Source organism: Mixophyes fleayi, chromosome 1, assembly GCF_038048845.1.
Source record: "Mixophyes fleayi isolate aMixFle1 chromosome 1, aMixFle1.hap1, whole genome shotgun sequence".
NCBI lineage: Eukaryota > Metazoa > Chordata > Amphibia > Anura > Limnodynastidae > Mixophyes > Mixophyes fleayi.
Window position 1 is genome coordinate 445,150,607 of NC_134402.1, and position 26,283 is coordinate 445,176,889.

The following is a 26,283-nucleotide window of genomic DNA, read 5'->3' on the forward strand; positions in this document are numbered from 1 at the left end:
GAAAAGAGTGCAAGTGCAAACTGATGCCGTGCCCGAGAGGGTTAAGTGGTAACCCCCTATCCCCCAAGTAATAAGTCTGAGTGGTGCCTGTACACAGTGCACACTGACTTTCCATATACATATAATATACTTGCCAATCCAGCATGCTACCTTGTGCCCTGGGCAGCTGGCATTAGTGCATTCTATATATCACTATGTATATTGTTGTTATTATATAGGTGACATAAAAGAGCTTTTAGTAACCTGAGATGTTTGCGCAACACAATCATTTTTTTTTTTTAAAGCGACAGGGTGTCTAGACACCCACGTGACGGGGGCGCGCCACTGCGCACTGGAGACTGAGAGGGGAGGGGGGCAGAGAGACAGCCCAGGAGAAGGGGAGGGGGTGAGAGACACTTCCAGAGAAAGGGTAATGGGGAGCTGAGAAATAGCCCCAAGAACAAGGTGGGGGGGACAGGAGGTAGGGGGACCATGGCACCCACACATGGGCAAACAGCAGAGAGTAAGTAATTGGGAGCACAGGCAGCTAAACGGGGCAATGCAGAAAGGGGCACACACCAGGGCAAGGCTGGCACTGAGAGAGGAAGATGGGAGAGGCTGGCACAGACAAGAGAAGGGCACAGAGGCTGGCACAGTCTGGGGAAGCAGATAGACAGTCACAGGCAGGGGAAGGGGTGAGAGCCTGGCAGGGACAGAAGGGGGAGAGGTTGGCAGAGAGAATGGCACAGACAGCAGAGAAGGTGACACAAGCCAAGAGGAGAGAGTGACAGTCAGGTGAGAGGGGTCTGCCAGTGACAGGAGGATGTGGGGGTCTCCCAGTGATGTGTCTCTGTAGCTCAGCAGACATCTAAGCCAGTCCTCAGCAGTCCCTCCTTCATGTGTCCCCTCCCTCCTCACTTTTCCATAACACAGCCGGGCCCGGCCCAGCGCCCTCAGGAGGAGGAGAACACAAGACCTACTTTATTTTTTTTCCCTCTCTCCTCCCGGGCAGCCGGATCAAGGATTCTTGTGGATTAAACCAGAACAAGAGGACGCACCGGGCTTCTTCCTACCACCCCGGATATACATTTCTCCACCGTTATAATTTCTATAGTGTTATTATTATTATTATTATTATTATTACACCTATACAGATTTTCTTTTGATTCTTCTACAACCACTTCCAGATTCACCACCTTTGATACATTGTGTCGTTAGTAAGTCTGGCATCGCCTTCCGTTGGATTTGCAGAGTGGGATCGCTTCTTCCACCCAGGATCTGGTCTCGCCTGTCACCCGTGGGTGCCCACATTCCATGAGCTGCCTGACAGTGCCCCTGCAGCCTGGCATGCTGTGCCTCTGGCCGGGGCATCTATGGTGTGTGAGCCCCGGGCATCTTAGCCCCCTGTGAAGAAGGATCTGTCTCCCGTGCACTTTGCAGGATCTCTTATCCCAAAAGACTGGCGCATGTTCCAGATCGATTTGTCTTGTCGGATCCCCGGTCCCCCCCGAGCCTCCCCGGCTGCTGCTGCTGCTGGTCTCTGCCCGGCCTCGGATCCAGGATCCTTCATGATTTGCGGGCGACATGCACGTTTTTTAGCCGGGAAGCCTTGCTCTCGTCCCGCATGTTCAGGACCAAACGATCTGTGCTCGTCCGGCGACTCTGGAGGAGTCGAGCTCCCGGGGAGACGGGGGAAGGGGAAGCCGAGAGCAGGGCGCATGGAGCCGGGGGCTGCTGCATGGGCAAAACGGGCAAGGTGTCCAAGGCTCAGCTGGGGTCGGAGGCTGAACTGAAGGCTCTCACCCACTCCGTGCTCAAGCGGCTGAAGGAGAGGCAGCTGGAGGGCTTGCTGCAGGCGGTGGAGTCCAAGGGGGGAGCCCGCAGCCCCTGCCTCCTGCTGCCCTCTGCCAAGCTGGACTCCAGGCTGGGCCAGCAGCCCTTCTCTCTGCCCCTGCTGCTCTGCAAGGTCTTCAGGTGGCCGGATCTCAGGCACTCGGCCGAGGTCAAGAGGCTCAGCTGCTGCGAGTCCTATGGGAAGAACAACCCTGAGCTGCTCTGCTGCAACCCGCATCACCTGAGCAGGCTCTGCGAGCTAGGTATGAGGGGCTGTGGGTACCGGGGTGTCCTGCTGAGGGTGACAGCTGCTGTCAGTGCCATGCTGTGCCCCTGTATGTGTATTATGTGCCCCTGTTTGTGTATTATATACCCCCATTGTGTGCCCCTGTTTGTGTATTATATACCCCCATTGTGTGCCCCTGTTTGTGTAATGTGCCCCTATTTGGGTACTATCTGCCCCCATTGTGTACTGTGTGCCCCTGTTTGTGTATTATATACCCCCATTGTGTACTCCTATCTGTGTACTATATACCCCCATTGTGCGCTGTGCTACTAGTTGTGTTCTGTGTGCCCACCATTGTGTGCTGTATCCCTAGGAGTATTCTATATGCCCTCTTTGTGTACTGTGCCCCTATTTGGGTACTACTATGTGCCCTCATTGTGTACTGTGCCCCTAGTTGTGTTCTATATGCCCCTAGTTGCGTTCTATATGCCCCTAGTTGCGTTCTATATGCCCCTAGTTGCGTTCTATATGCCCCTAGATGTGTTCTATATGCCCCTACTTGTGTTCTATATGACCCCATTGTGTACTGTGCCCCTAGTTGTGTTTTATGAGCCCCTAGTTGTGTTCTATGAGCCCCTAGTTTTGTTCTATGAACCCCTAGTTGTGTTCTGTATGCCCCCATTTGTGTTCTATATGCCCCCATCGTGTACTGTGCCTCTAGTTGTGTTCTATATGGCCCTAGTTGTGTGCTATGTGTCCCCATGGTGTGTTGTGCCCCTAGTTGTGTTCTATATGACCCCAGTTGTGTTCTATATGACCCCATTGTGTGCTGTGGGGTCCTGTTTGTTACTCTGTATCCCGATATTGTACAACCTACCTCTCATTTTATTCTCCCTCCTGCGAATCTACCTTTCTAGACTAATCCCTATATTTCTCTGTATTGCCCATTGTATATACTGTTTCATGTCTAGTAATTTTATAGTATGACTGCTCATTCTTCCTAATGCTTTCTAATGCTCTGATAGATCTTTATTATAAGAATCCCCTATACACTTGCTCTTGTATAACATCTATTATTCCCACCATCCCGACTTAAATTGTGGGGTGATGTCTGGATGAACATGCACAGTTTATATCAGGCACTCCTGGCTCGGCTCTCAGTGTTTGCATGGACGTGGTTTGTTGCAGAGTCTTGTGGTGACTATTGTGGGGTGTATGACCCCTGGCAGAGCCAGTGATGGCACCAGGAGGAAGTCGGTGACATGTGAACACTTCCCCAGATGTTGAGCGGTTGCGGGCGCTCAGTCTGCTCCTCCAGTGGAGTCAGTGAGTCTCGCAGTGTTGTCTCCGATTATCTGCGCTCCCTGTCTGAGGATTGTTAGTACAATGTAAATGCTGATTTACAGACATGTGTTAACTCTATAGGTCCCATTAGCCGACTTCCCACTTTTATGAGCCTGTGGTATTTATTGGTGGCAGAGTGTGTTAAGTCTTTTCTAGTCGCCCAGGAATTTAGAGGTACTTTGTCCTAAACTCCCAGGGCAACCTGATAGCAGAAGAAGCCATGGCTTATATATGGATCCATTATTATCACACACCTAATCAATTGATTGATCAGTGAATATATATATATATATATATATATATATATATATATATATATATATATACAGCAGTTCTATAAATGGAATTTAAACTCCTCTAAGAGGAAAGTTGACAGATGAGTCATTTAAGTGTCAGTGCCAAAGAGAGCAGGCACCTAGAGGGTTAATCACTATTGTACTCAGAACTCTTCGAACGTTCGAGTCTTTACTTTGTTACAATGTATCTTCTCCTTTTCTAGTATTCATTTGGCACTAAATAGACTGGAGGGTTTGTTTGTACTCTATACCAGGACGCCCAGATACACACACACACTTTTATTATTAACATAAGAGACATTTCCAGATATATGCTAATAAATGGGTTGAATGGTGCATTCAGAAATAACTCTCAACAGGCTATTCTTACGGGTTTTTTTGTGATTACTCTGAATAGTGTCATTGAATCTGTCTTTTCCTGTTGTGTCATTTGAGTTGCAACATAAAAAATAAACAGTAACACAATCTGTTCCAAAACAAATGCACAAACACACACACATATACACACAAAAAAAAGTCAGTTTTGTTGGGAGAGGGCATAGAACTGTCTGCAGGAGGCAGAAGGGTGGGGAGAGGGGCACAGAGGAGAAAGAGGGGTAGTTAATTTGGCTTTTCCCTGACTGTGAAACGTGTGTAACTAGCTGAGGATTATCAGGCAGTGCTGAGCAGCACTAGAGATCTGTGATCAGACAGCCAGTGGAACAGATAGGAGTGAGCCTGGCGCCAGCCTGACGCTTTTGTTTATCAGACTGCTAAATATCAAGGCAATCACCGCCCGCTGCCCCAGCCTCCAACCCCCAGAGCTTACACAAACAGTTTTGCTGAAAGAATGCCGGTGTTATCATAAGTTTCTATCTCTTCTGGAGTTTTTTTTTTCTTTCCTTCTCTATTTTTTTTTTTTTTACTTCTCATGGCTCATTCTTTATTTTCTCTTTACTTTTTTTCATTTCAGAGTCCCCCCCACCTCCTTACTCCAGATACCCAATGGATATTCTCAAACCTTCTGGTGAGTACTTTGCTTTTTGCTTTTTTTTTTTTTTGCATAAACTTTTTCTTGTATGTGTTAAATCAAAGTAGCCCAGTTGCTGCTTCTGGTCTGACATTGGCAGCCTGCATGGCCAATCTGCTGTGTGGCACCTCCTGGGTATGATGCACTTTTTGTGTAAGTTTGATATTGGCATGCAGTTGAACTTTAATGTCTTTTTAGATGGTTTATTTAGGGTTTTTATTTTTATTATTATTTTTTAAAGTAGTTTTAAAAATATTATTTTTATTTGCTAAAAAAAAAAAAGTTTTGATTTAAAGTACTTTTTGTTTTCAGTGAGTTTGGATTCAAGATGTATTTTAAGTAAAATATTTTCATGAATAGTTAGGAGATGGAGGTTTGTTTTGTTAGATGTTTTGGACTATTCTGCAAACTGTTTAGCTGTTTTGTGTGTTTTATTATGGAACTGAATATTTTATATTTGTCAACTTTTTTATATTTGAAACAGTTATATAAGAATAGTTTTCCAATGTCCTGTTTTTTTATTGGTTTTTACCTTTTTTTGTTTATTATTATTGGTTGTTGTTGGTCACGGTTTGTAACTAGAATCAGATTTTATGTGTTTTTTTTTATTTCTTCTACCTGACCACCCACTACTATCTGGGTCTTGAAAAACCTTCCGCAATATAGACCGTTGGCATTCTATTGGCATCTTGTTTTGGTACCCAGCCGGTTAAATCAGTCATTGGCATGCCTGTTGCTTTTAATGAATGGGCTGCCTGCCAGGTCGAAAGCCCGTTTACAGCTGGCACCAGTGTTCGGTGACTTGTCCCTCCTAACCTGGCTGGCTACTAGTTCACCTTGTACTAGATAAATAAGATGGGCTTTGCAGACAGAAAAAGGGAAGTTTGCAGATATATGGCCATTCAATGTTCGGACCCTCGGTCACTTCCTCTCTCAGACCCCCAATATTGATTGAAGACAGATTTTTTTTTGTTCTTTAGTTTGTAATCTGTTTCCTAATTCCAGCCTGTGTACAGTTTCCTAATACCATGCTGTGCTAGCACACAGAATTCCCTTACACACACCTTGGGGGCTAAAAGTTAATCAATTTATTATATATGTAATAAATTCTATGTGTTGCATGGGAACATATAGTCACAGTATGACTGTTATAACAACAGTACATTTGTATGTTTATATATATATATATATATATATATATATATATATATATATGTGTGTGTGTGTGTGTGGATATAGATATACGTATACAGATATATATATATATATATATATATATACATACATACATACTTGGGTAGGGATCCTTTGCAATGCATTGTGGGATACTCTGTGCTACACAGTAGTTCATTTAAGGCCTTATTTTCTCTGTTGCTTCAGAGATAGTGAAATTACAGATGATCTCCCATAGACACAGGTAATGCTGGTTGAATCTTGATTGGATTTTGTCCCCCCCCCCTTTCCATGGATCCGGGCGACCTTGTTACTCATTTGCAAGTGTTGGCATTGAGATAGTGATATATGTGTATACTCCACAGCCCACAGAACATCAATGTCCAGATTTGAAAGGAAAAGTTGCTCAGATCATTTGAGAGGAAGTAATTAAAGGTGTCAATCAGAAAGGAAAAAAATTAAATGTCCAAGTGATGAATGGGCTGTGTGGCAGAGTGTTACAGGTTACTGTGGACAGCTGGTTTGCAGTGTGACTGTGATAACAATCAGGACACAGGTTATGCAGCTCTATACACTATGTTACTGGCTACACAACTTGACTTTTCCAGGGTTCCCAGTAGGCCTCAGCGAAATGATTTTTTTTTACTGTCCTAAGCTGTTTAATTTAGTTCCTTGTCTGGTTTTGTATCCTACATGTAATGTTTTTACTGCAAGCTGTAATGTGATGTTTATTTTGCAGTTGGTAGGTGTCTCCTGCATTTAGGTTTAGTTTTTATTGTCGATTGCCTTAGATAGGGGTTGAATGGCTGAGCGCTTGTTGCTTCTCGCATTCCACTGAGCACGGAGGGAATGCAGAGTTTTTCTGTGCAGTGGAGGAGATATTTGGACAGGATTTTAAAACCATTGCAGAGATTTTTTTTTATTTTCTTTTATTTTGGGCAGACAGCGCTGTGTATTCCATCTGTTTATCTCAAGTTACTAGGTGAGAAATGGGGACATCATTTTGTAATGGAACTCTCTGATGTCCTGATCTGTGTATGGAGAAGAATAATCGCCATCCTCCCCCTTAATAATAAAAATTAATAAAATAAACCATTTGTTTAACAAGGTCATTTATTAAAAAGGAAGAACGAAGTCAGGCTGGGAGTAATACTGATGTATGCAAAAGCTGCTTGTTTTGGGCATTGGGCTATTTGCCCTATAAAACAACAAAGCTTACCACCTAGCGGTGGATGGGTAAGATGCCATATTGCCATGAAAGCATAACGTGCAGACTGGATGCCACTTATGTACACAACTTCTTTGCGAAAATCATTATGAAGCATTAAAACATTTTTGTATAATTTACGTTGCGTACGATTGTTGTGCAAGCTCTTGGGTCTTGCCTGCTGAGTGCTATTGCGCCAGGACGCTGCACGGAACTCCGCTCTGATGCATCAAAACATAGGGATCATTGATCTTTAGTGTTCACTGGTTTCTTAGATAGACAAAAATGACAAATCAAAAACTCTGTCATTGAGCTTGCAAAGTCTATATTTGTCGTCTGTTTTGTTACAAATCTGTGTAAACTGAGCATTCATTTTGTATAGGGATCAATAATCCCTATGCTTTGCCGTATTACAGGGGTGAGCACTGATTAAAAGGCAGCAACATAATACTTTGTGCATGCAAGTTACACTCAGCTGCATTTTTAGCAAAGTAAGATTTCACTTTCTTTCCAAGAATATTCAATAGACCAGGCATGCTTAGGTCATATCTGCACAGAGAATCTTAATTTATGTGGATATTTGCTTTAGTAAGATCAGTGGAAACTGCTACACTGCTTCACCAGCTAAGCTAGTAGGACATGGACTTACATGAAGCCTTGCCCACATTATAATGGAAGAGTACCCCATATAATATACCAAGGAGTAATAATATTTAACACAGTCACCTTAGACGTGAGAGTATGCTTGTTTTTCTTATGAAGTACCACGGTCCTTGAACACAGGGAAGATAGACTAGAATGTGAAATGGGAAAAGTTTTTACTGAATTGTATATAATCTATTGTAATATGATGCATTTCTGAAAACTGGCGCACAGGGAAAAAAATGTAGTGTAACCCAGAGTAACCGGCGAAAAATGTGTTTTCCTTTTATAGACTGCGCTAGAGAAATGACAGAACCTATCAGTTATACCACCCTTGTGCTGTTTTCATAAATGTTTTCATTTGGCCCCTCTACACCCCGAATATCTGCCTGCATATATTTGCAGTTACTTTCCTTAGCCTTGGGATATTCAAAGATGGCCGACTTAAGCGTAGCACTGGCGGGGGGGGGGGGGGGGGGGTGAGGGGTTAGCAGTTTGTGCGTACTCCTTCTGTTTCAAGGTAAACGTCTTGGCGTAGAAATGAAAGCGGTACAACCTCAGTACTTCCTCTGTGCTGAGACGACAGAGAAAATGTCCTGGTTTTTTTTTCTGTATTTAGTTTAAACTGAGCCAAGTTCTTGTAAATGGTATAACCCAGGGTGTTCTTTCACGTGGGAGTTTAGTCCTTTGCCTCTTCCAGGGGTAGATTATGCTGCAGGGCACTACTTGCATGTTGATTCTGCACACAATCCTGCCATTTAATCGTCCTCCTGAGCTGTTCACCACCAGTTTAAATAACCGGTAATGAAGGAGTTAAAAAACAAAAAAGTGTTTCCTTGGGAAATTAAGAAAAAAAAAACCCCATTTCTTGAAGACATGTAGAAAGTAACTATTCACAAGTAACTTCACTTCCTGTCTCCTCTATTGTTTGAAGTTTGATTAAGTGTATCCTGTTCTGTATATTCCTGTTATGGCTTATACTTCTCCCCAATTAAACTTTTAAGTGGACTTGAGTGGGCCATTTTTTTTTTTTGTTTGTGACCAATCTGCCTATTGGTTAATTGCCCGTCTTGCATCTATTGTAACAATGTTACCGTGTTGGCCGCAGTGCTTAAATGATCCGGCAACATTTTTTAAGTCCTCTAAAGCAGATATAGGCAAACTTGCAGCTGTTGTGGAACTACAACTCCCAGCTTTCCATAACTTTTATACAAAACTGTAAAACTTTTAAACAAACTGTTTTTTGTTTTTTTTTAAAGTCCTTGTAATTGTTCTGGAGGGATGTATTATACACTCTGACTTGTAATAAATATATATATATATATATATATATATATATATATATATATATATATATATATATATATATATATATTTTAATTCATCCATAATGGGGAGCTTAGTTTAGCTCTCCACTGTCTTATCTCCAAATCAAGACCCTCCAAAGTCATAACCCCCCACCCCCTAGGGCTGCCTGTCATTGTGCACAGGACCAGTTGCTCATTAGTGTAGAAGACATTGCTGGAGAGATGTACATCTGGTTTTTATTGCCTCTCCGCTAGGATTCATTAAATGAGTTCTGTTTCATGTTTCCAGAAAGCAGAAAATCTCATAAGATCATTTTAATGTTTAATCATTTTATACAATGATTTTTTTTTCTTCATGTAGATCTTATATAAATAATTGTCAATTCCCTGAGATCCACTTTAACATTAAACGACATACAGTGTGAGTTTCTGGGCTAAACTTGTTAGCCATTCTCCCATCGTTTAGAATTCATGTTTTCTCCAATTAGCATTATTTCCTTCAGTGTTGTTTCGAACTAACCGAAAACCTGGAGTATAACTCTCAGCGTCCTCTCCTATTATTAGGAGTTTGGTGGATGTCAACCAGTCTTATTGAAATGAGTGGATATAATAGTTGATGATCTCGCCAAATGTTCAAACCAGGCGACCTCCGGTCTCCGCTGTAACCATTGAATTTGTTTGCGGTGTTTATGCAATGAGTAGCGCTGTGTATATTATCATTTATATAGAAATATGATGACTACATATAGAAAATAGCAAATGCAATAACAAGCGTCTTTCTTTTTATCTTCCAGCGGATCCTTCAGACTGTGTCCCTTCCTCCACCGAGACAGGGGGAACTAATTATCTGGCCCCTGAGGGGCTTTCAGGTGAGATAGCAGCCCCCTTCTATCTAGAACATGTATATACAGAGTCAATAGCATTTGTTTTAATTGCATTATAACTGGAAATATATTTTCTATACGATACCTTGTTGATATGTCTGCAAATTCCTTTACATTTAGCGATATGTTTGGGCCACATGTTTTGTGTGTCGCAGCCTAAAGAATTATTTTTAAGTCGTTATAGAAGGTTTTTTCCGTGGAAGAAGGGGCCCATTGCTTTGTTCACTAAAATGAGATTTTGTGGGTACAGTAACCATGGAGTTTACACATTTACTAGGCACACATACCATTTTGTTATAGAAACTCCGGTCATTAAAACTGAACTGAGCTGTTCTTAATTGGGCTGTTATGTGTGAGCAGACCCTCATCTATAAGGAGGGGGGGGGAATCAAAAACAGAAATCACCAGTAAATTCTTCTCAAGTCTTCATTAAGAATTTTGCCAAGAGGCCCAAACAGTCTATATATCCACTTCCAGATGTCATATCAGTAAAAAGTCTTGTTAGTTCTGCAGAGGAAAAACATACTTTAAGTATATTATTTATATGGGAATAATCAGGGTGCATTGCATTCTGGGTATGTGTAATAAGTCTGCTGAGTTACATTATTCCTTCATACTTTATATCCTGCGTTGTTTATCTGTATACAGCTATTTTGTGTTTTCCATTGCTGATTGTCCTCTTGTCTAGCGTGGCTGTTTGAAAGGTCTAAAATGCATTAATAATGTGTCTCTATATATATACTCCAATGCTGTCTCTCTGGATCTTTTGTGCTAGAGTTGGTGAAGTGCATGCTGGGTACTGGATTCTAAGGCATCTTAGGATTGGCTCTCTAGTGGTTGTTGTGTGCATGCTGGCACTTGTAGTTCCCTGGTGCCTGGGGTTGCCTAAACCAGTTCTTTCATCAGATTATTCACATTTGTGCTTAATTTAAGGCAGCGCTGGGTGTTTAGGACTTTCCATCCCGCATGAAATAGACCCAGGTCAGCCCTGACAGTTTTGTATCCGTGATAACATCTTCACAGTCTCACCTCCTGGGGAATAAAAGGAGGAAGATTGAGTTTGCAGGACATAGCCCGTGTGTGAATGCCTCCTTAAGGGGAGAGATCACTTATATAGTATAATCTGGAGGATTGAGCTGGTAAACTCCATCTTTCTCTTATTTCATGGCCCTACTTATTTCTCTCCCCCCTTTTCGTTGTGTTTTTTTTTTTTGTGTGGTTTTTGTGTGAGGAGCTGTCTGAAGCCAGCAAAGGGTTTAAGGAGGAATTTAAAGTCATGGATGGATTTTCTGGGTGTAGCTTGAGAAACGTCTGTAATGCTGCTGAATTGTGGTGACTAACTCGGCGCTGTTGTATAACTCATAGAGGCGGTCAGCTGAGGCCTTGTGCAGGGTTTATAATGACTGCGGAGGCCAAGGGTGGAAATAATGGCTGCACGTCAAAGCTGATTATGGGAATTATTCTGAATTCGCTCTGTATGTTGTCTTCTTCCTGTTGAATCAAACAAGAGTACTCCTATGTGTAAGAAAGAGGCGTTGTACAAATGTAAACAAGGTTTTCAATAGTTTCCTACACTGGCCACCGGGGGTGCTCTTCCATGGAAATTTCTGACTGCTATTTACTATTGCCAAACAAACAATGACCGTTCTGACTCTTGTTAGTTCATGCGAATACGTAGAATAATAAGTGTAAATTCATCAGGCAAACTTATTAATTGGGATTCAGAACCTATGGTATTTATCAATCTACTTCTATTTACTTTAAACACTTAAAATAATTAATAGAAAGCAAGTTAGTAATTAAAATTGTAATTCTGGGTCACTATCGAAGGACTTGTTGATTGGTATAGTTTTAATTCTATTTTATATTTTTACTGCCAAATAATGCACATCCCTGCCTTGGGGTTATTTGGAATTGACTCTCTCTGGTTTGGTTCCAGGCGTCTTCCTTTTGGGTTTTTTTCAATACATATCAAGGGTGGAGATAATGGATGTTTCTGTTCATCTCTCCTGGGTTCTGTCCCCCGTCCCCCCCCAACCAAATAAAAAAAGTTTGTGTAACTCCAGCCTGGTCTTCTAATGAGGTTCTGATAAGTGTTGATTCATGAAGGAGCTTAACTACGCAGGCCATGAAACAAAGCCAAATGCCTCCGCATAAAAAAATAGCATTTGTTTTGCATTAACTCTGATTTACTATCGGCCCTATTCCGCGTGCCTGCGAGTTGCTTTAATGTCTAACCCCAAGAGGAGAAGCTGCAGGAGAGCGACAGAGAGTGTAGTCTTTCCTTATCGCCTTGATGATGTGACTTACTGGATTGTTGATTATTAGCAGTTTTACAGTGTTTGTTTAGTTGCTTGGTTATTTTTAGGCATAACAGAGATTAAGTAAACATGCTTCTATTAAATAATCTGCAGAAGTGTACCCCTCTGGTATTCCTCATCACCTCACGAACCCACAATTCAAAGTCATGCTGGGACTTGTAGTCCCCCAACTGCTTTAGGGCCCCAAATTGCCATAAACAAGGACTAGAGAATGGATACTGTGTTTATTAAATTGCAACAGGAGGAAGGATAACACCATTCCAGGGGGAGATACAGAAAATACCCCCGGCCCCCCACCCCCCCACTGTACATTTCTGACTCTGCATTAAAGTGGAGCGTCTGTAGGTCTCAGGGTCCGACCTATTGGATCTGTGCTCTCTCTGCAAGCTGAGATTCTTCTTTTCCCCTGCTCCTGCCTGGGCCTCGCTGCCTGTGAGCTGGCTTAATGAATGGGGCACAGTTCAGGGGGGTGGGATGGAGGTCGGGGCTTGTGTAGGGCTGGAGCCAGAGACTGCGATTCCTTTTGGCAGAGGAAGAAAAAATGTAAATGCTAAAAAAAACGTAATCCCTGGAGGGCCCCTCACAAAAGAGCTGGTTCCTCCTGCAAAGCATAGAGCTGACCTTTAATTCACTCGTCCTGGCCTTTCATCTTGTATATGGAACTCTCCCCCCTCCTCCTCCTCTTCTATCTTTTTTCCTTCTATTCTTAAAAGAATCTGATCTTGGCACAGAAACAACTTTCGTGGGCAATCTTACTTAATGACCCCTCCTGTGGTTTGTGTCTCTCTTATCAGAAACAGCACTGAGATTTCCCCATGGTAACAGAAGCCAAACCATGTTGGTCTATCCCCCCCCCCCCCCATCTCCTTCTGCAAAGACTCTTAATAACCTCAACTCACAAAAAAATAAAAAATCATAATTTTTTATTTCTATTTTCCTGCATTCTCTACATGCGGCGGAACGAAACAAGCAGGGTACCCTCTAGCATAAAAATGTATATTATTTGCCTGCTTTACTAAGAGTTCCTCCAGTAACGAGAGCAAAGTAAGGTATAAAAAGTGAGGTTATGTTGCTGACAACCCCTGGGATACTCCTTGTGTAGGGAGAATACAATCAGGGGGTTAAGGAGTCTGTACTTTGAGATAAGTCTCTTTAAAGGCCCATCTTCCTACACTTCCTGAGCTAAGATGAACAGGGAGGGCGTATGCCGCACAGTCGGGGGGACGAAAGCACTCCTAAAAAGCTTCACCCTCCCTTTAAATACACAGGAGAACTTAATCTTATTAAGCCAACGTTTAGTTGTAGACATTCGGGGAAAAAAAAGCATTTCCACACATTCTGCCGTGAAATAAAGGTGCTATATTATTATTATTATTATTATTATTATTATTATTATATATTTTGTTTTTTATTCTACAACTTGCAAGATCTGTTTTCACAACTGGAATTGGTGTTCTGTCTTTTGAGTCATTGACGGTTCGTCATTGCACAAAATCCCTGGTGTCTATCTGCCTTGAGTTTCATTGTGAAATAGCAAACAAGCCAGGAATGTTTGTCCGCGCCTTTGATCCTAGGAGTATCTCACAGACAGCCAGCTTATTCAATAGAGAGGTACAATCGGCTCAGATACGGTTTCTTGTTAATAATGAACTAAAAAAAAAATCTTATTTTTTGCTACGTGTTATGTCTGCCCTGTGGCCTAATTCCATCCAGGGTCAACGTTTGTGATGTCTTATTAGTGTCTAAAGGTCTCGCACAGTTCCCAGAATGTGACACTCTGGGAATTATGAATTTTTTATATATCATCATTACTTAATGTCTGTTTCCCTTTGAGCTTCTTGCTTCTGAGACACAGAAAATGAGAAATATATAAGCTGAGACTCTAGAACAGGCCTGTCCAACCTGCGGCCCTCCAGACGTTTGTGAAACTACAAGTCCCAGCATGCCCTTCGAGCTATCAACTGGTTGTCTACCGGCAAAGCATGCTGGGGCTTGTAGTTTCACAACATCTGGAGAGCCGCAGGTTGGACAGGCCTGCTCTATCTAGAATGTAAGGAGTGGAGGTGTTGCCCATAGCAACCAATCAGAATCTAGCTATCATTTCTCCCGTACATTCTAGAGAATGATAGATGGAATCTGATTGGTTGCTGTGGGCAACACCTCCACTTTTCCTGTTTTAGAAGCTTTGATATATTTACACATAGGGGGAAACTCAAGTAGACACGAAGTGTCTCTGGAACGGCAGCGAGACACCTCACGGCAGAGATTTGACAGACATCTCTGCTCATTTTTCCTCGCACGCCATAGAGGTGCCAGGGGAAAATGAGCGGAATGCTGGCAGTGTGCTGAGTGCGATGCCCGTGCGCCACATCGCTGGTAATTGAATCTCCCCCCTAGTGCGGGCAGCCATTTTGAAGCCTGAACCAATAATCGTGAGAATGCATGGATTCATTAGGAACTGGTGACATCACTGACGCACGAGGCACTTTGTACCTCACATAAAAGGCAGACTTTATGCGGCCCGAACCGACACTCCTGAGAATGTGGCCTAGCGATTCTCCATTTTCGTGAAGATTACAATTTAGTATTTTTTTTTACCCGTAAGAAACATGCTAGCAAGGGATTATGTCAACTGCAAGTCATGCAGATCAAAGCCGCGTCGGGGCTCTGCAAAGTCAGGTTTATCTTCAGGGGTTAATAGCAAGACAACAGAGCGAAGGCTTTGGATGAGACTAGGCCGCCTGCCAGACTGGGTGTACTGCTGTAACGTATACATCATCTGACCGTGCCTGTAAGAGGCCAGGACGGTGAAGTGGAGGGAAAATGGGACTTGGCAAGGCCCCGTGTAGCTTTTGGCCTGTCACGCTCCTTCTTGTGTCGGTCTCTTTCCTGGCAGAAACTCGCTCGAGCAGCTAGGGTGGGCTCTTCAAGGCCGACATGGGATATTTATCTGATCCAAACAACACCACCGTATTTGAACTTCTTGCACTTTGACCATGGCGCCGCGTGTGTGCGCAAGAGTTGTTGTCGTTTTTATATTTATTTTCGCTGTTGTTTTTGTTTTGCATCTTGGGCGCCGTTTGCTATCTGCTCCGTTACCTTATGGCAGCCCCCATGTATGTTGTCATTCTGAGCATCGCAGGAATGTACGGTGCCGCTCCGGGGGCATAGCTGTGTGGGCACATAGCTCAGGCACTCAGTGTAGTTAATGTTCACACTATCTGGCTGCCGCCTGCATTATCAGCTACGTGACTGCACAGTGTGCAAGATGAACATTGAAATTCCTACTGGTGCCGGCTCCCGGTGACCTGAGAATGAGCCGTCTAGGAGAATACTGTAACAGGCCACGGGGAGGTCACTGCCAACACAACCATCTTTCTTAAGCAGGATTAAATAACCCACGCTGCAGTCTGGCTGACTGCCTACTGTCACCGAGCAGCTTCCTTGCAGTTTATTTTCAGCTCCAAAGATTTGGGCTCCTGATCCACAGCCTCAATTTGGTTGTGACACACAAATAAAACCCAGGCTATTTCACTTCTAGAGGGTCCCCTTTTTCTGCTGGGTCCTGGGGGGGCAGTTTGTGGTCAACGGCTGCTGTGGGGACATGCTGGGCCTTGTAGTACCAAAACCACCGGAGAACCAACAAAACAGGCTTTTCAGTTCTTGGACCCTCTGTGTTCTAGTAGTACAACACCTTGCTGTGCCCAAAATATAGATTACCTGAAACGTATACACACATTTTGATTACATGAAGCAGACACAATTTTTAGGACAGTTTCTTAATGTGTTTATTATAATTTTTTTGGTCTCCCAGCAGAGTTGGTCCAATATAATATTCTGAATAGATCCAAAAGCATTTAGGAAGGGGATACCATTTTAATTCTCTTTACATACTTTTAAGGGAGGCTGTTTTGGTTAATACTTGTGGAATTACCCATAATTCTCTCCTGCACCTTCCATTTTGTCCTCCTGGATGAAATGGAGGACATATCTTTTAATGTCTATTAAGGACAGTGACATGTTTACTGTGAGGATGAGGGAAATATTCTTTGAGTTTGTGTTCTTCGGTCATGAGGCCTACTTTGTTTTACTGTTAGTAGCTAACTGAGGGGTCTAGGGTAATACCAATGGACTTGTGGCAAATAATTTCATGGTTCTATAATAGTCTTCACCTTACTGGTACTTACAGGAAATATTAAGACTGAGGCGGAAGCTGCATCGTTCCTATTCTGAAAACTCTGCCAAGCAGTGATCTCAAGAAAGGGAATTAAAAAAAAAAAAAGAAAAAGTAAAAAAAATAATGTATGTTGCTGGGCCATTTCTTTTATTTATGTTATTTAAAACCTATAATACCAGTGGGTCACCCCTCGATTATAGATGGCAATTTGTTTAATTCTCTGGATTTACTAAACTCATCAATTTTCAACATCCTTTCCAAAACTTTTAAGGCCAAGAAAAGGTTGAGGCTGTTGGCTGCAGGCTAATTTTGGTTTTTGGTCCCCGCCCTTGGGTATAACTTATAAAAATGAGAGGATTTTTCTTAAAGTTTGTGCTGCCTTTGTTTTTCCACCTCCCTTCCCAGAAGAGTTTTGTCATTTTTTAAAGCAATATTTTGATTAAAATGATCAGTGGGTTTAAAAGCACGTGGAAAGTGCGTGACCGAAACACAACATGCACAGTGAAGGCGGCCATTTTGTGGCTGAACCACTCCTCATGGGAATGCAACCTTTTCGAATGGGACAACGCTGAGGTACTTTGTGCCTCGAACGTGAGAGCGCAGCCTGTCCGTTCACTGACACAAGCAATGTCATTCAGACACTTCCATGTCAGATACAGTCATAAATCCAGCCACTGTGTGCGTGTGACTGCTGCACCTTGACCTGTTTTTCACTTTCTGGTGGTTAATCTACCACACACTGGTCTGAAATGTGTAACCTTGTGCAATGGTTATGCTAAATAATGAACATTTAAAGGGAATTAATTATATTTATATATAATAGGTGCATGTGTGTAGGTTTTCACAAACATGGTAATACTAAACCAATCAGATTCAAGCTATCATGTTCTAGAATTGATAAATGTTAGCTAGAATCTGATTGGTTGCTGTGGGCAACACCTCCATTTTTCCCTTTTAGAAGCTGTACTTAGTAAATCTGTCCCATTATCTATGTTTGAGACAGGGAGATTTTACAGTGAGCAACGTGTGTAGTTTACAAGCAACGTCAAACTGAATAAATACAAATATTTTCTTTCGTTGTGAGATGGCCATCAATTAAAGGAAAGTCGTCTGTGAAACATGCACAAGGAGTGGGGTTTTTAGAGCTTTGTCAGATATTTGAGATTGGGTATCAAGGTCACTTAGCCCCTACATGAACCAGAGGCGGCCATTTTGTTTGTCTGAACCAATATTTAGCCAGACCGCTCGCTAGCAGATTGTGACATTACTGAGGCATAAAGTGCAGCCTATCTAGGAAGCAGTGATTTATGACCATGATATTACGCACAGTCACCATTTATAACCGGCAGACACCACTTATAAAACTTGTCTGCGTTTTATATAAATACAGCAGACGGTGGAGTGCACAAGAGCATAAAAACCAGCTCACTAATTGTACTTTAACCTTGCACTGACGTCTGTGCTCGTCAGACAGTCATCAGACTTCTGCGGCGTGTCTCTGATCCAGCTGTCTCCTGGATATTACCGTTTTAATCTGAAAAATCATATTTACATGTAAACTGGAGTCTGCCGGCAGATATACAGTAATATCTGGAGTACATTGACAAAACTCTGTCACTGTCACGGACGCACATTGAGCTATATATAGTAGTTGTCATTATGCAGATGTTCCAACTCCTACTTACACCTAGAAAGCAGTGCCCTTTAGCATATAAATCTGAAATATTGAAATATTAAAAGTATAGAAGTCTCACGTGTTTGATGTCAAAGATGCTGACAACCCAGATAAATCTGTACCGTGTAGATCAGGCCTGTCCACCCTGCGGCCCTCCAGGTGTTGTGAAACTACAAGTCCCAGCATGCCCTTCCAGTTATCATCTGGTTGTCTACCGGCAAAGCATGCTGGGGCTTGTAGTTTCACAACACCTGGAGGGCCGCAGGTTGGACAGGCCTGGTGTAGATGCTACTATCTGGCTCTTTGGCGTAACCGGCTGAACGTCTCATATATTTTTTTTCTACTGCAGTTTAATACATCATTGAAAGAACGTAAATACAGGCAATCGCTTCAGAACGCAAACTTTATTTTTCTGCGAACATGTCTGCACATCACAAGACTCCTGTATTTTTCCAACCAGAGTGTGTCCACCAATGTGCGTGTGGATGTGAGTTTAGCATGTGCTGAGGAAATTTGATTAGATTATGAATGCAGACAGAAGTAATGATTAACTTTTTCAGTCTGCACACTGTCTCCAACCTGGCTGGTGCTGCTGGTGGCTTTTTTTTTTTTCTTCTCTCTTGCTAAGTAGTGTTGCACTGCAAGGAATGAAAAGGGAATGGGATAGTACAAAGGAGGAGAGGGGGGAGGGAAAGAAGGAGAGAGAAGGATCTATCTCTCCCCCCATCAGATCCAGCAGTGGAATTTATTGAGTGGAATGCAGTAAATACTAAGAAACGGTATCTAATGCAAATGGTTCCTATAATTGTTCAAAGAATTGAAGGTGTGGGGGGGAAGGGGGGTAACTTTGTGTCCGAAAATAATCCTGCAGAGAAAGAGACAAGTTGCATGAATTATCCCGCATGATATTTAATGCGATATCCTTTAATTTGGCGGATTCTAACTCCATACCCGTCCATCCGAGTGGCACATGTCCAAGGGCTGCACTCTTTGCGTGTCTGTGGTCTGTTTGTATCTAAAGTGGTTTGGAGTTGGGATCATCGATCCCAATGGAAAACTAGTTATGGTGCTTTGCAATGTTCACGGTGAATAGGTGTTCCCTATTCCGATCCCTACTTCAGCTTGTGCATCTATGTTTGTAACCAAGGCACATAGAACGCGATGTCATTGACCGACTGGGGCAGGTATTACCCTAAGCCCCACTTGCCCCTAGATTGGAAGGGCAATAGGGGGTAGAGGACAACTGCAAACTTGTATACAAGTTTTGCTGGATTCTGTTTACAGACATTTGAAGTTGGAAAAAATAAAGAAAAATGACCCAAGTTAAAATTTTCCAGTTTCCTTACAGACGTTGAGGTTATTATGCATTTTTTCGTGCAGACAATTTCTACTTTGAGGTCTGTTTTTATATGCTGAAATCGTCTCCAAACAAGTAACCACACTCGCATGATAATATACATTTTACTGCCTATTTAAATTTGAGGTAGAGGGGTGTCTCCCATCCGTATAAAACATTTTAACCACAGGCTGAGTGTTGCGATATTAAGGTTTTTCCGTGGGGAAAGATCGGCGCTTGTACTAAATCTTTTACTTTTCTCTCACGGTTTTATATTTAATTCTACTTTTAGTGCCCATAAGAAAGGAAAAAGGCCAGTTTTTCCCATCCCTGAGTGACCACATCCAGCTGCCATCTTGTTTATATCAATTTGCATAATTACATTAATGCAGCTTGGTCACATGATCACATCGACCCGTAGAGGCGTGACGAATGCAGTCATGGTACACGTGATCTAATGTTTTGCTGTTTACTTGCGTATGTTTGTTTTTTTGTCCATTGTTGTTGTACGGCCTTTTGTGTCCAATTATACTACCTGCTTCTTTTTTTTTGGCCGTTTCTATTTTCAGAGATGTTTTTGCAAAAGTCACCCATTGTCCGCACCCGACGTCTATTCATAGACACTGAAAATGACTTGCATTTGTGTTACAGTTTCACCAGCTTTTCTGCATGTGTGCGCTCTGTAGGAACAGGCAGCCCGTTGGGTTTATATGGAGTTGTGCGCTTAGTTGGGTGTAATTGACTTAGATAGGTTAATGCAAAAACACTTTGATGCTTCGTCCTCCCCCAGGCCTAAGCACTTATTTCTAAGGATTCTCCTGTGTGTCTGTGTGCGCTTGTTTTTGTGATAATGCTTTGAATCCCTCCAGGGGTTTTTTTTTTTTTACATTCTTTCTTGTCTCTCTCATCTCGATGCTTTTGTTTAGCTCCAGTTTAAGGATGATGGTTAAAGAAACCACTTTCAGTACAATCATGTCTCCAGTTCTACTGGCCACTCAATCAGGTTCTTTAATCCTTTAAGGTGTACCCAAGGTATGAGACCATTTTCGTCCTATCGGTTCCCACAAGAGACGCCTCTCTTGTCCACTGTTGAATCGACAGGCTACTTTGGCATCAATATGGGCACCGATCCTCCACCGTGATTGGGTGACCTTTGTCCTTTTATTAAAGGTCTTGGATGTTTGTTAGAACCTTGGATCTTTATTGGGCCAATGAAGCCGTATAGGCCACATGTAGAAGGCAGCACACTGGCTAGTTTAAGCATTGCTTGCAGAGTTTGTGACTTGATGGCACACAAAACAAAATAACTGGGTGTCGTATTCTTAAGAGAGATGTTTCTGTAGGGAATGGTGGTGCTCACTGGAGGCCATTTCTGGCGCACAAGGGTTAAACAAACACCGAAAATCACACATACTGTAAATACAATGTGACTGGGTCTTGGCTTTTTTCTAGAACCCACCCTTCCTCTAAGGCATTTTGCTATTAAGCCGAGTCTAACTTCAGCCTACAAAAAAGCACTCTATAATTTGCATGGCTGATGAGGCTTTGAGTCCTGCGACGTAGGAAGCCAGGAATTGGCTGGGCTGTCTTCTAACCACTGGAGTCAGGCAGACAAGACCTGTGTTTTGCTGTCTCTCCGTCTGAGATAGTCACAAAAAAGCTACGGACACTTTAGTAACAAGGTGAATGGGTTCATTCCCTGGTCACTATCTGTCCTAATTCTGCTGGCAGAATGGAAATTGTGCTTCTTATTTTATTAATGTAAAATCCATCCATCCTCAAATGACTACGCCACAGTGATAAGCGACCCGTCACGTGCAGATAGATATTATGTGCGCTGAACCAACGTTTCCGAGAAGGCAAGCCTATTCATTTACTAGAAATGATTGATGTCGCTAGTTCCTAATGATCTAATATGTGTTCCCCCGCTGTATCTGTGAGGAGTTTGTATGTTCTCCCCGTGTTTGCGTGGGATTCCTCCGGGTGCTCTTGTTTCCTCCCACACTCTAAAAAAAACATACTGGTAGGTTAATTGGCTGCTAACAAATTGGCCTGTGTCTGTCTGTGTGTGTATGTTAGGGAATTTAGACTGTAAGCAATGGGGCAGAGACTGATGTGAGTGAGTTCTCTGTACAGCGCTGCGGAATCAGTGGCGCTATATAAATAAATGGTGATGATGATAGTTACATTTTAAATCATTAAATTCTCTAATGCCTAATTTAGCCCATTTTTACAAAAATAATTTTAGGAAACTCATATGTATAGCTATACAGTTGATTGCAATTTGGTGCAGACATGTTTATTGGTTAACTAGGAATGATAGTGAGGCAAGCCTTTAATGAAACCCGCGCCCATTATTTAAAGATGGGACTAGAATACGCTTCAGAATTCATCTGGTAACGTCCTTCGGGCTCAATCTGATGGTCAGCTCTTCAGGCAAATTTAAATTTCAGTTGGCTAGTTGTGTCCTATACTTTTAGAATTTCATGTTGTTTTGAAAATGCTAAAATAAGCTGCTGTCTTTTTCCGCTGCCTGGTGGTGGCGCTATAGATGAATCCTTCTGTGAGTTGTTATACATCCGTCTATACCCGTATACAAGAGAGAGAGAACAAATCACAGTTATGGCATTGTTGTGGAACTAATGACTAGACATCAAGTAAACACTGCTGTCCTTTAAAACAGAACTTAGTCGACATATTTATAGTGTACCTTGGCCTGAGACCATGACAAGGTTTGGCAATTACCTAAAAAAAAAAAAAAAAAAATTGTCCTTGGAGCCCAATGTCATTGAAGAAGCTGGTGAAATTCATTCATGAACTGCGCCCCCCCTCTCCACCCCCCTGTTTCATAACTGGCCTGTTCATTGCGAGCCAGGATGGATGATTTTATACCCTCTGCCAATTAAATAAGCCTTTGTATGTGGCAATGAGCGGCTTGTTCACTAATGCATACATAAACACACACAGGCTAGTCTAGCTCTCCGTCAGCCCCCCAACCCCCCCCCCCCCCCTCTTTTTCCTGGAAGGGTCTTTTTCATCTTGGGGTGTAGAAAAAAAGAAACGAAAATAAACAAAACAAAAAAAAAAAAGGGGGGGGAACCTTTAAAGGAATTTTTCTGGTGGTTCTGAAGAATTTCACTTTCCGCAACCCCATTAAGGCAACTATCAATGGTCTACTAGTTCCACGTTTATTTATTTGCAATCCCACCCCCCCTCGCCTTCCCAAAAACACGTTTAGGATTACTGAAGCGAAGATTATTATTTTTACAGGGTGCCGCTTTGTGTAGGCACTTCCGTGGATAGATGGATTATAATTACAATCTGCAGTTAATTTAACCTCTGCTATTTTTTTGGGGGGTCCATTGGGTATCTGGAATTTTTCTCAGGGTTTGGGTGGGGGGGTGTGGGTTTCATAAATCCCCCCCCCCTCTTTTTATAGCAACAAACTTTAAATACTTTGAGGGGTGGGGGGGTGAGATTCTAACTCAAAGGGTAACTTATATACACTCAGTAGTTGCTGGTTTTCAAAAGCATTGGCAGGGGGGCGTCTGTTGCCCCAAGCACCAAAATACATGTAGATAGGAGGATGTGAGGTAGGTAAACTGGCAAAGAATGGATGCACATGACAGTGATGTCTTTGAAGATGTTCTGCAGCAGCTCAGACGCTGGAAGTAAACGATCTTAACCGGGATATGAATAACATGTGAGCTACTCGTAACCAACTCCTGTCTGGAATCTTTTTTTTTTTATTGTTTTTATTCACCCCAGCAATTATCTGCCCTTCTTGGTGTACTGGGAGTGGTCTGGGAAAAAAAAAAGAAAAAAAGCTACTTTGCAAGCACAGGCAAACAAGGGGTTAACGGGAGAGTAGCTACACTCACCAAGCCTGCAATTTATTTGGGCTAGGCAATTACCATAATCTGAAAAGTTCTCCTCACTGACGTCTGTCTGAAAATTGCTGGGTGTACTGGCGGGCCCTTGAGATGAAAGGGGAAAAAAATGCAGTCTTAAAGATTTTCTTTCACGCAACGGGGTGGCTGCAAAGCTTCGACTTACAGACGTTTCCTGAAGGGGGGGGGGTTTATTAGTTTTTCTAAATATTAAAATAAAGAATACTTAGGTTTTGTGTGTATCTACATGTTCTAAAGAGTTGCCTTCTTTCTGCACTCTGAAATATAATATCTAAATGGGCTGTGTATCTGCCCCTTCCCCCGCTACTGCACCCCCTTCCCCAAATAAAACCTCTTTTTCTGTTCTTCTGTTCTTACAGTGTTGTGCAACTTTTCGTTCTCTCTCTGCGATTTTTCTTTGCTTGTTTCCAGTCCTTTATGTTTTTTGGGGTTTTTTTTATACTTCAAAATGCTTTTCTGAGTTTCTGCATGAAAGTTCTGAAGTTTCCAAAGGTTAGGTGAAAGGTAATTTGATCGTTCTCCTAGCTCCCCTCCCTCGTCACCCTCCTCTCTCCCCTTTTTCTCTAACCCTCCCTCCCTCCCTCCTGGTTTTTTTTTCTCTTTTCCTTGCTAGCTGCTTCTTTTGGTGCCAGGTTTCAATCGGATAGAAATATTTCAGCACAGTATTGTGAGGCACCACAAAGGGAGAACACTGAAACAACCGAGCACACACACACACACACCTAAACTTGTCTGAATTCCTCCTGCTTACTTGATATGGAATTTTCTAACCCCCCCCCCCCCCCTCTCCTCCTGTATCCCAACCCCCCCTCCCGCTTTCCAACATCATTGTCCCATAGCCTTGAAAAAATAATCGTAATTATCAGCCAGATTGCCTTACAAGTCGATGAGTGTTGTTTTGTTTTTTTTTGTGTATTTTGTTCTTTACAAACTACAAAAAGTGTTGTTATATTATGAGTCAGATTTAAAAGGGGGTGTCGGTAAACCCCTTCTAGCAAATGACTCACCCCCCTCTCATGCAGAAAATGCAAAAGATTGTTTTAATAGTTTGGTGACTGCTTTTGTGCAAACTTTTTTTTTTTTTGCCTTTGTTGTTCATTGACTATCTGGTGATGTGTCTGGGTAGTGGTGAATGTAGATAAACAAACTTCCTTTTGTAACTGGGGATGGGTTGGTAGTTGCATTTGTTAGTAGAAAATATACAATTAATGTCTTAGTGCAAGACTTCCGTTCCCCGCCCTGAACCACCACACACCACAGTCTAATGAGCTTGGTTAGAGCAACATGGCTTTTTATTACATAAGCTCAGGTTCCAAGCAGTCGCGTAACTCCTAGTGGGTCATATACTCTCTTTTACTATATCAGCATTCAAGATTTCATCCCACAGAACCACATATATTAGAGGTATCATTGCATGCGAAAGATTGGCGTTGCTTAAAACGTGTAGACGGAAAAACTCCCAATTCACCGCAGTATCGGTTTCACTTCACTTCTCACTGTCTTAGTAGCTCGTTAAACATAAATTATGTTTGCTATACTAATACGTTTAATTCGTAATAAGAATACAGCACTTGTGTTGCTGATTAAAACTCCCTGGGTGGTGCATTGTTTAAATATTATTGCTGAAATTCAAAACATTTTTTTCGTTTTGCTTCATGGGTGCATTACCTTCCCACCGCCTCTGGGTGGCACTGTTGCTGTAGGTAATTGGTAGAAAGCAACAGAAATAATGAAGATTGGAACTTGTAATATACAATATAAGTTGTATTTTATTTTTTCTGGTGGTTTAGTACTTGAGGAATATACGAACCGCCATCCTGACTTTTTTTTGTCTTCTCTTAACAGATTCCCAACTTCTCCAGGAGCCTGGGGACTCGTCCCATTGGTGTGTGGTCGCATACTGGGAAGAAAAAACACGGGTGGGTCGATTATACTCTGTCCAAGAAACTTCCCTGGATATTTTCTATGATCTACCTCAGGGGAATGGCTTCTGCATCGGACAGCTAAATTCGGACAACAAAAGTCAGTTAGTGCAGAAAGTACGGAGCAAAATCGGATATGGGATCCAGCTTACAAAGGAGGTGGATGGCGTCTGGGTTTATAACCGCAGCAGCTATCCAATCTTCATCAAGTCGGCCACACTGGACAACCCAGACTCTAGGACGTTACTGGTCCATAAAGTGTTTCCGGGATTCTCCATCAAAGCTTTTGACTATGAGAAGGCTTACAGTTTGCAGAGGCCTAATGACCACGAGTTCATGCAACAGCCGTGGACTGGATTTACTGTACAGATAAGCTTCGTGAAAGGCTGGGGGCAATGTTACACGAGACAGTTTATAAGCAGCTGCCCCTGCTGGTTGGAGGTGATATTTAATAACCGATGACTCGGAAACGAGTGGACCTTGGGACTCGTCGACTACATGCTGCTAATATTTCCTTCCGAGTGCTTGCTTCTTTGTGCAAAATTTGTTGTTTTTCACAATTTTTTTTTGTTTGTTTGTTTGTTTTGAGAAATAGCTTATGTCAAGATTTTTTTTATTTTTTTGGGTTTCTTCAAATACTTTTTCTTACAAGTGTGAATGATGTCTTGCAGAGAAAGCTGGCCAAGGGGGGGGGGGGGGGGGGGGGATGTGATGTCTTGTTGTGTCTCAGTCCTCTCTCGTTGCAACATATTTTATTAATACAAGGGGTAGATCAGTATTTATTTTGTATGTAAAGGTGACCCTTGACAGACCTTCTTCCTAATGAGAGAGAGAGAGAGAGGCTAAACGAGTAGTATCAGTTGAAGATCCACTAGTTAGTCCGACACCGACTAATTTAAATGGCCTGCTGACTGTGTTGCTTGTGCTCATGGGGTTCTTAATGGAAGTCCTTGATGGCTCCAAGCAGGAGAGATCCTAAGCCCGTCTCTGTTTTTGCAGAGTCCAAACTATTATTAAAATATTTCAGTAGCTACCAAGGAC

The 26,283-nt window shown here is 42.4% G+C and overlaps 1 protein-coding gene across 1 annotated transcript in view; it reads left to right on the plus strand.

Annotated features, from left to right (window-relative positions):
* Positions 1-404: 404 nt before the first annotated feature.
* The window catches only part of SMAD7 (SMAD family member 7), a 27,471-nt gene continuing 1,592 nt past the window's right edge, over positions 405-26,283 (plus strand). Inside the window, exons 1-4 of the mRNA XM_075185875.1 lie at positions 405-2,075; positions 4,631-4,684; positions 9,811-9,885; positions 25,166-26,283. The exon at positions 25,166-26,283 is cut by the window's right edge and continues 1,592 nt beyond it. Coding sequence (XP_075041976.1) covers positions 1,604-2,075; positions 4,631-4,684; positions 9,811-9,885; positions 25,166-25,704 — 1,140 coding nt within the window. The 5' untranslated portion in view covers positions 405-1,603 and the 3' untranslated portion in view covers positions 25,705-26,283. The remainder of the gene's footprint in view (positions 2,076-4,630; positions 4,685-9,810; positions 9,886-25,165) is intronic.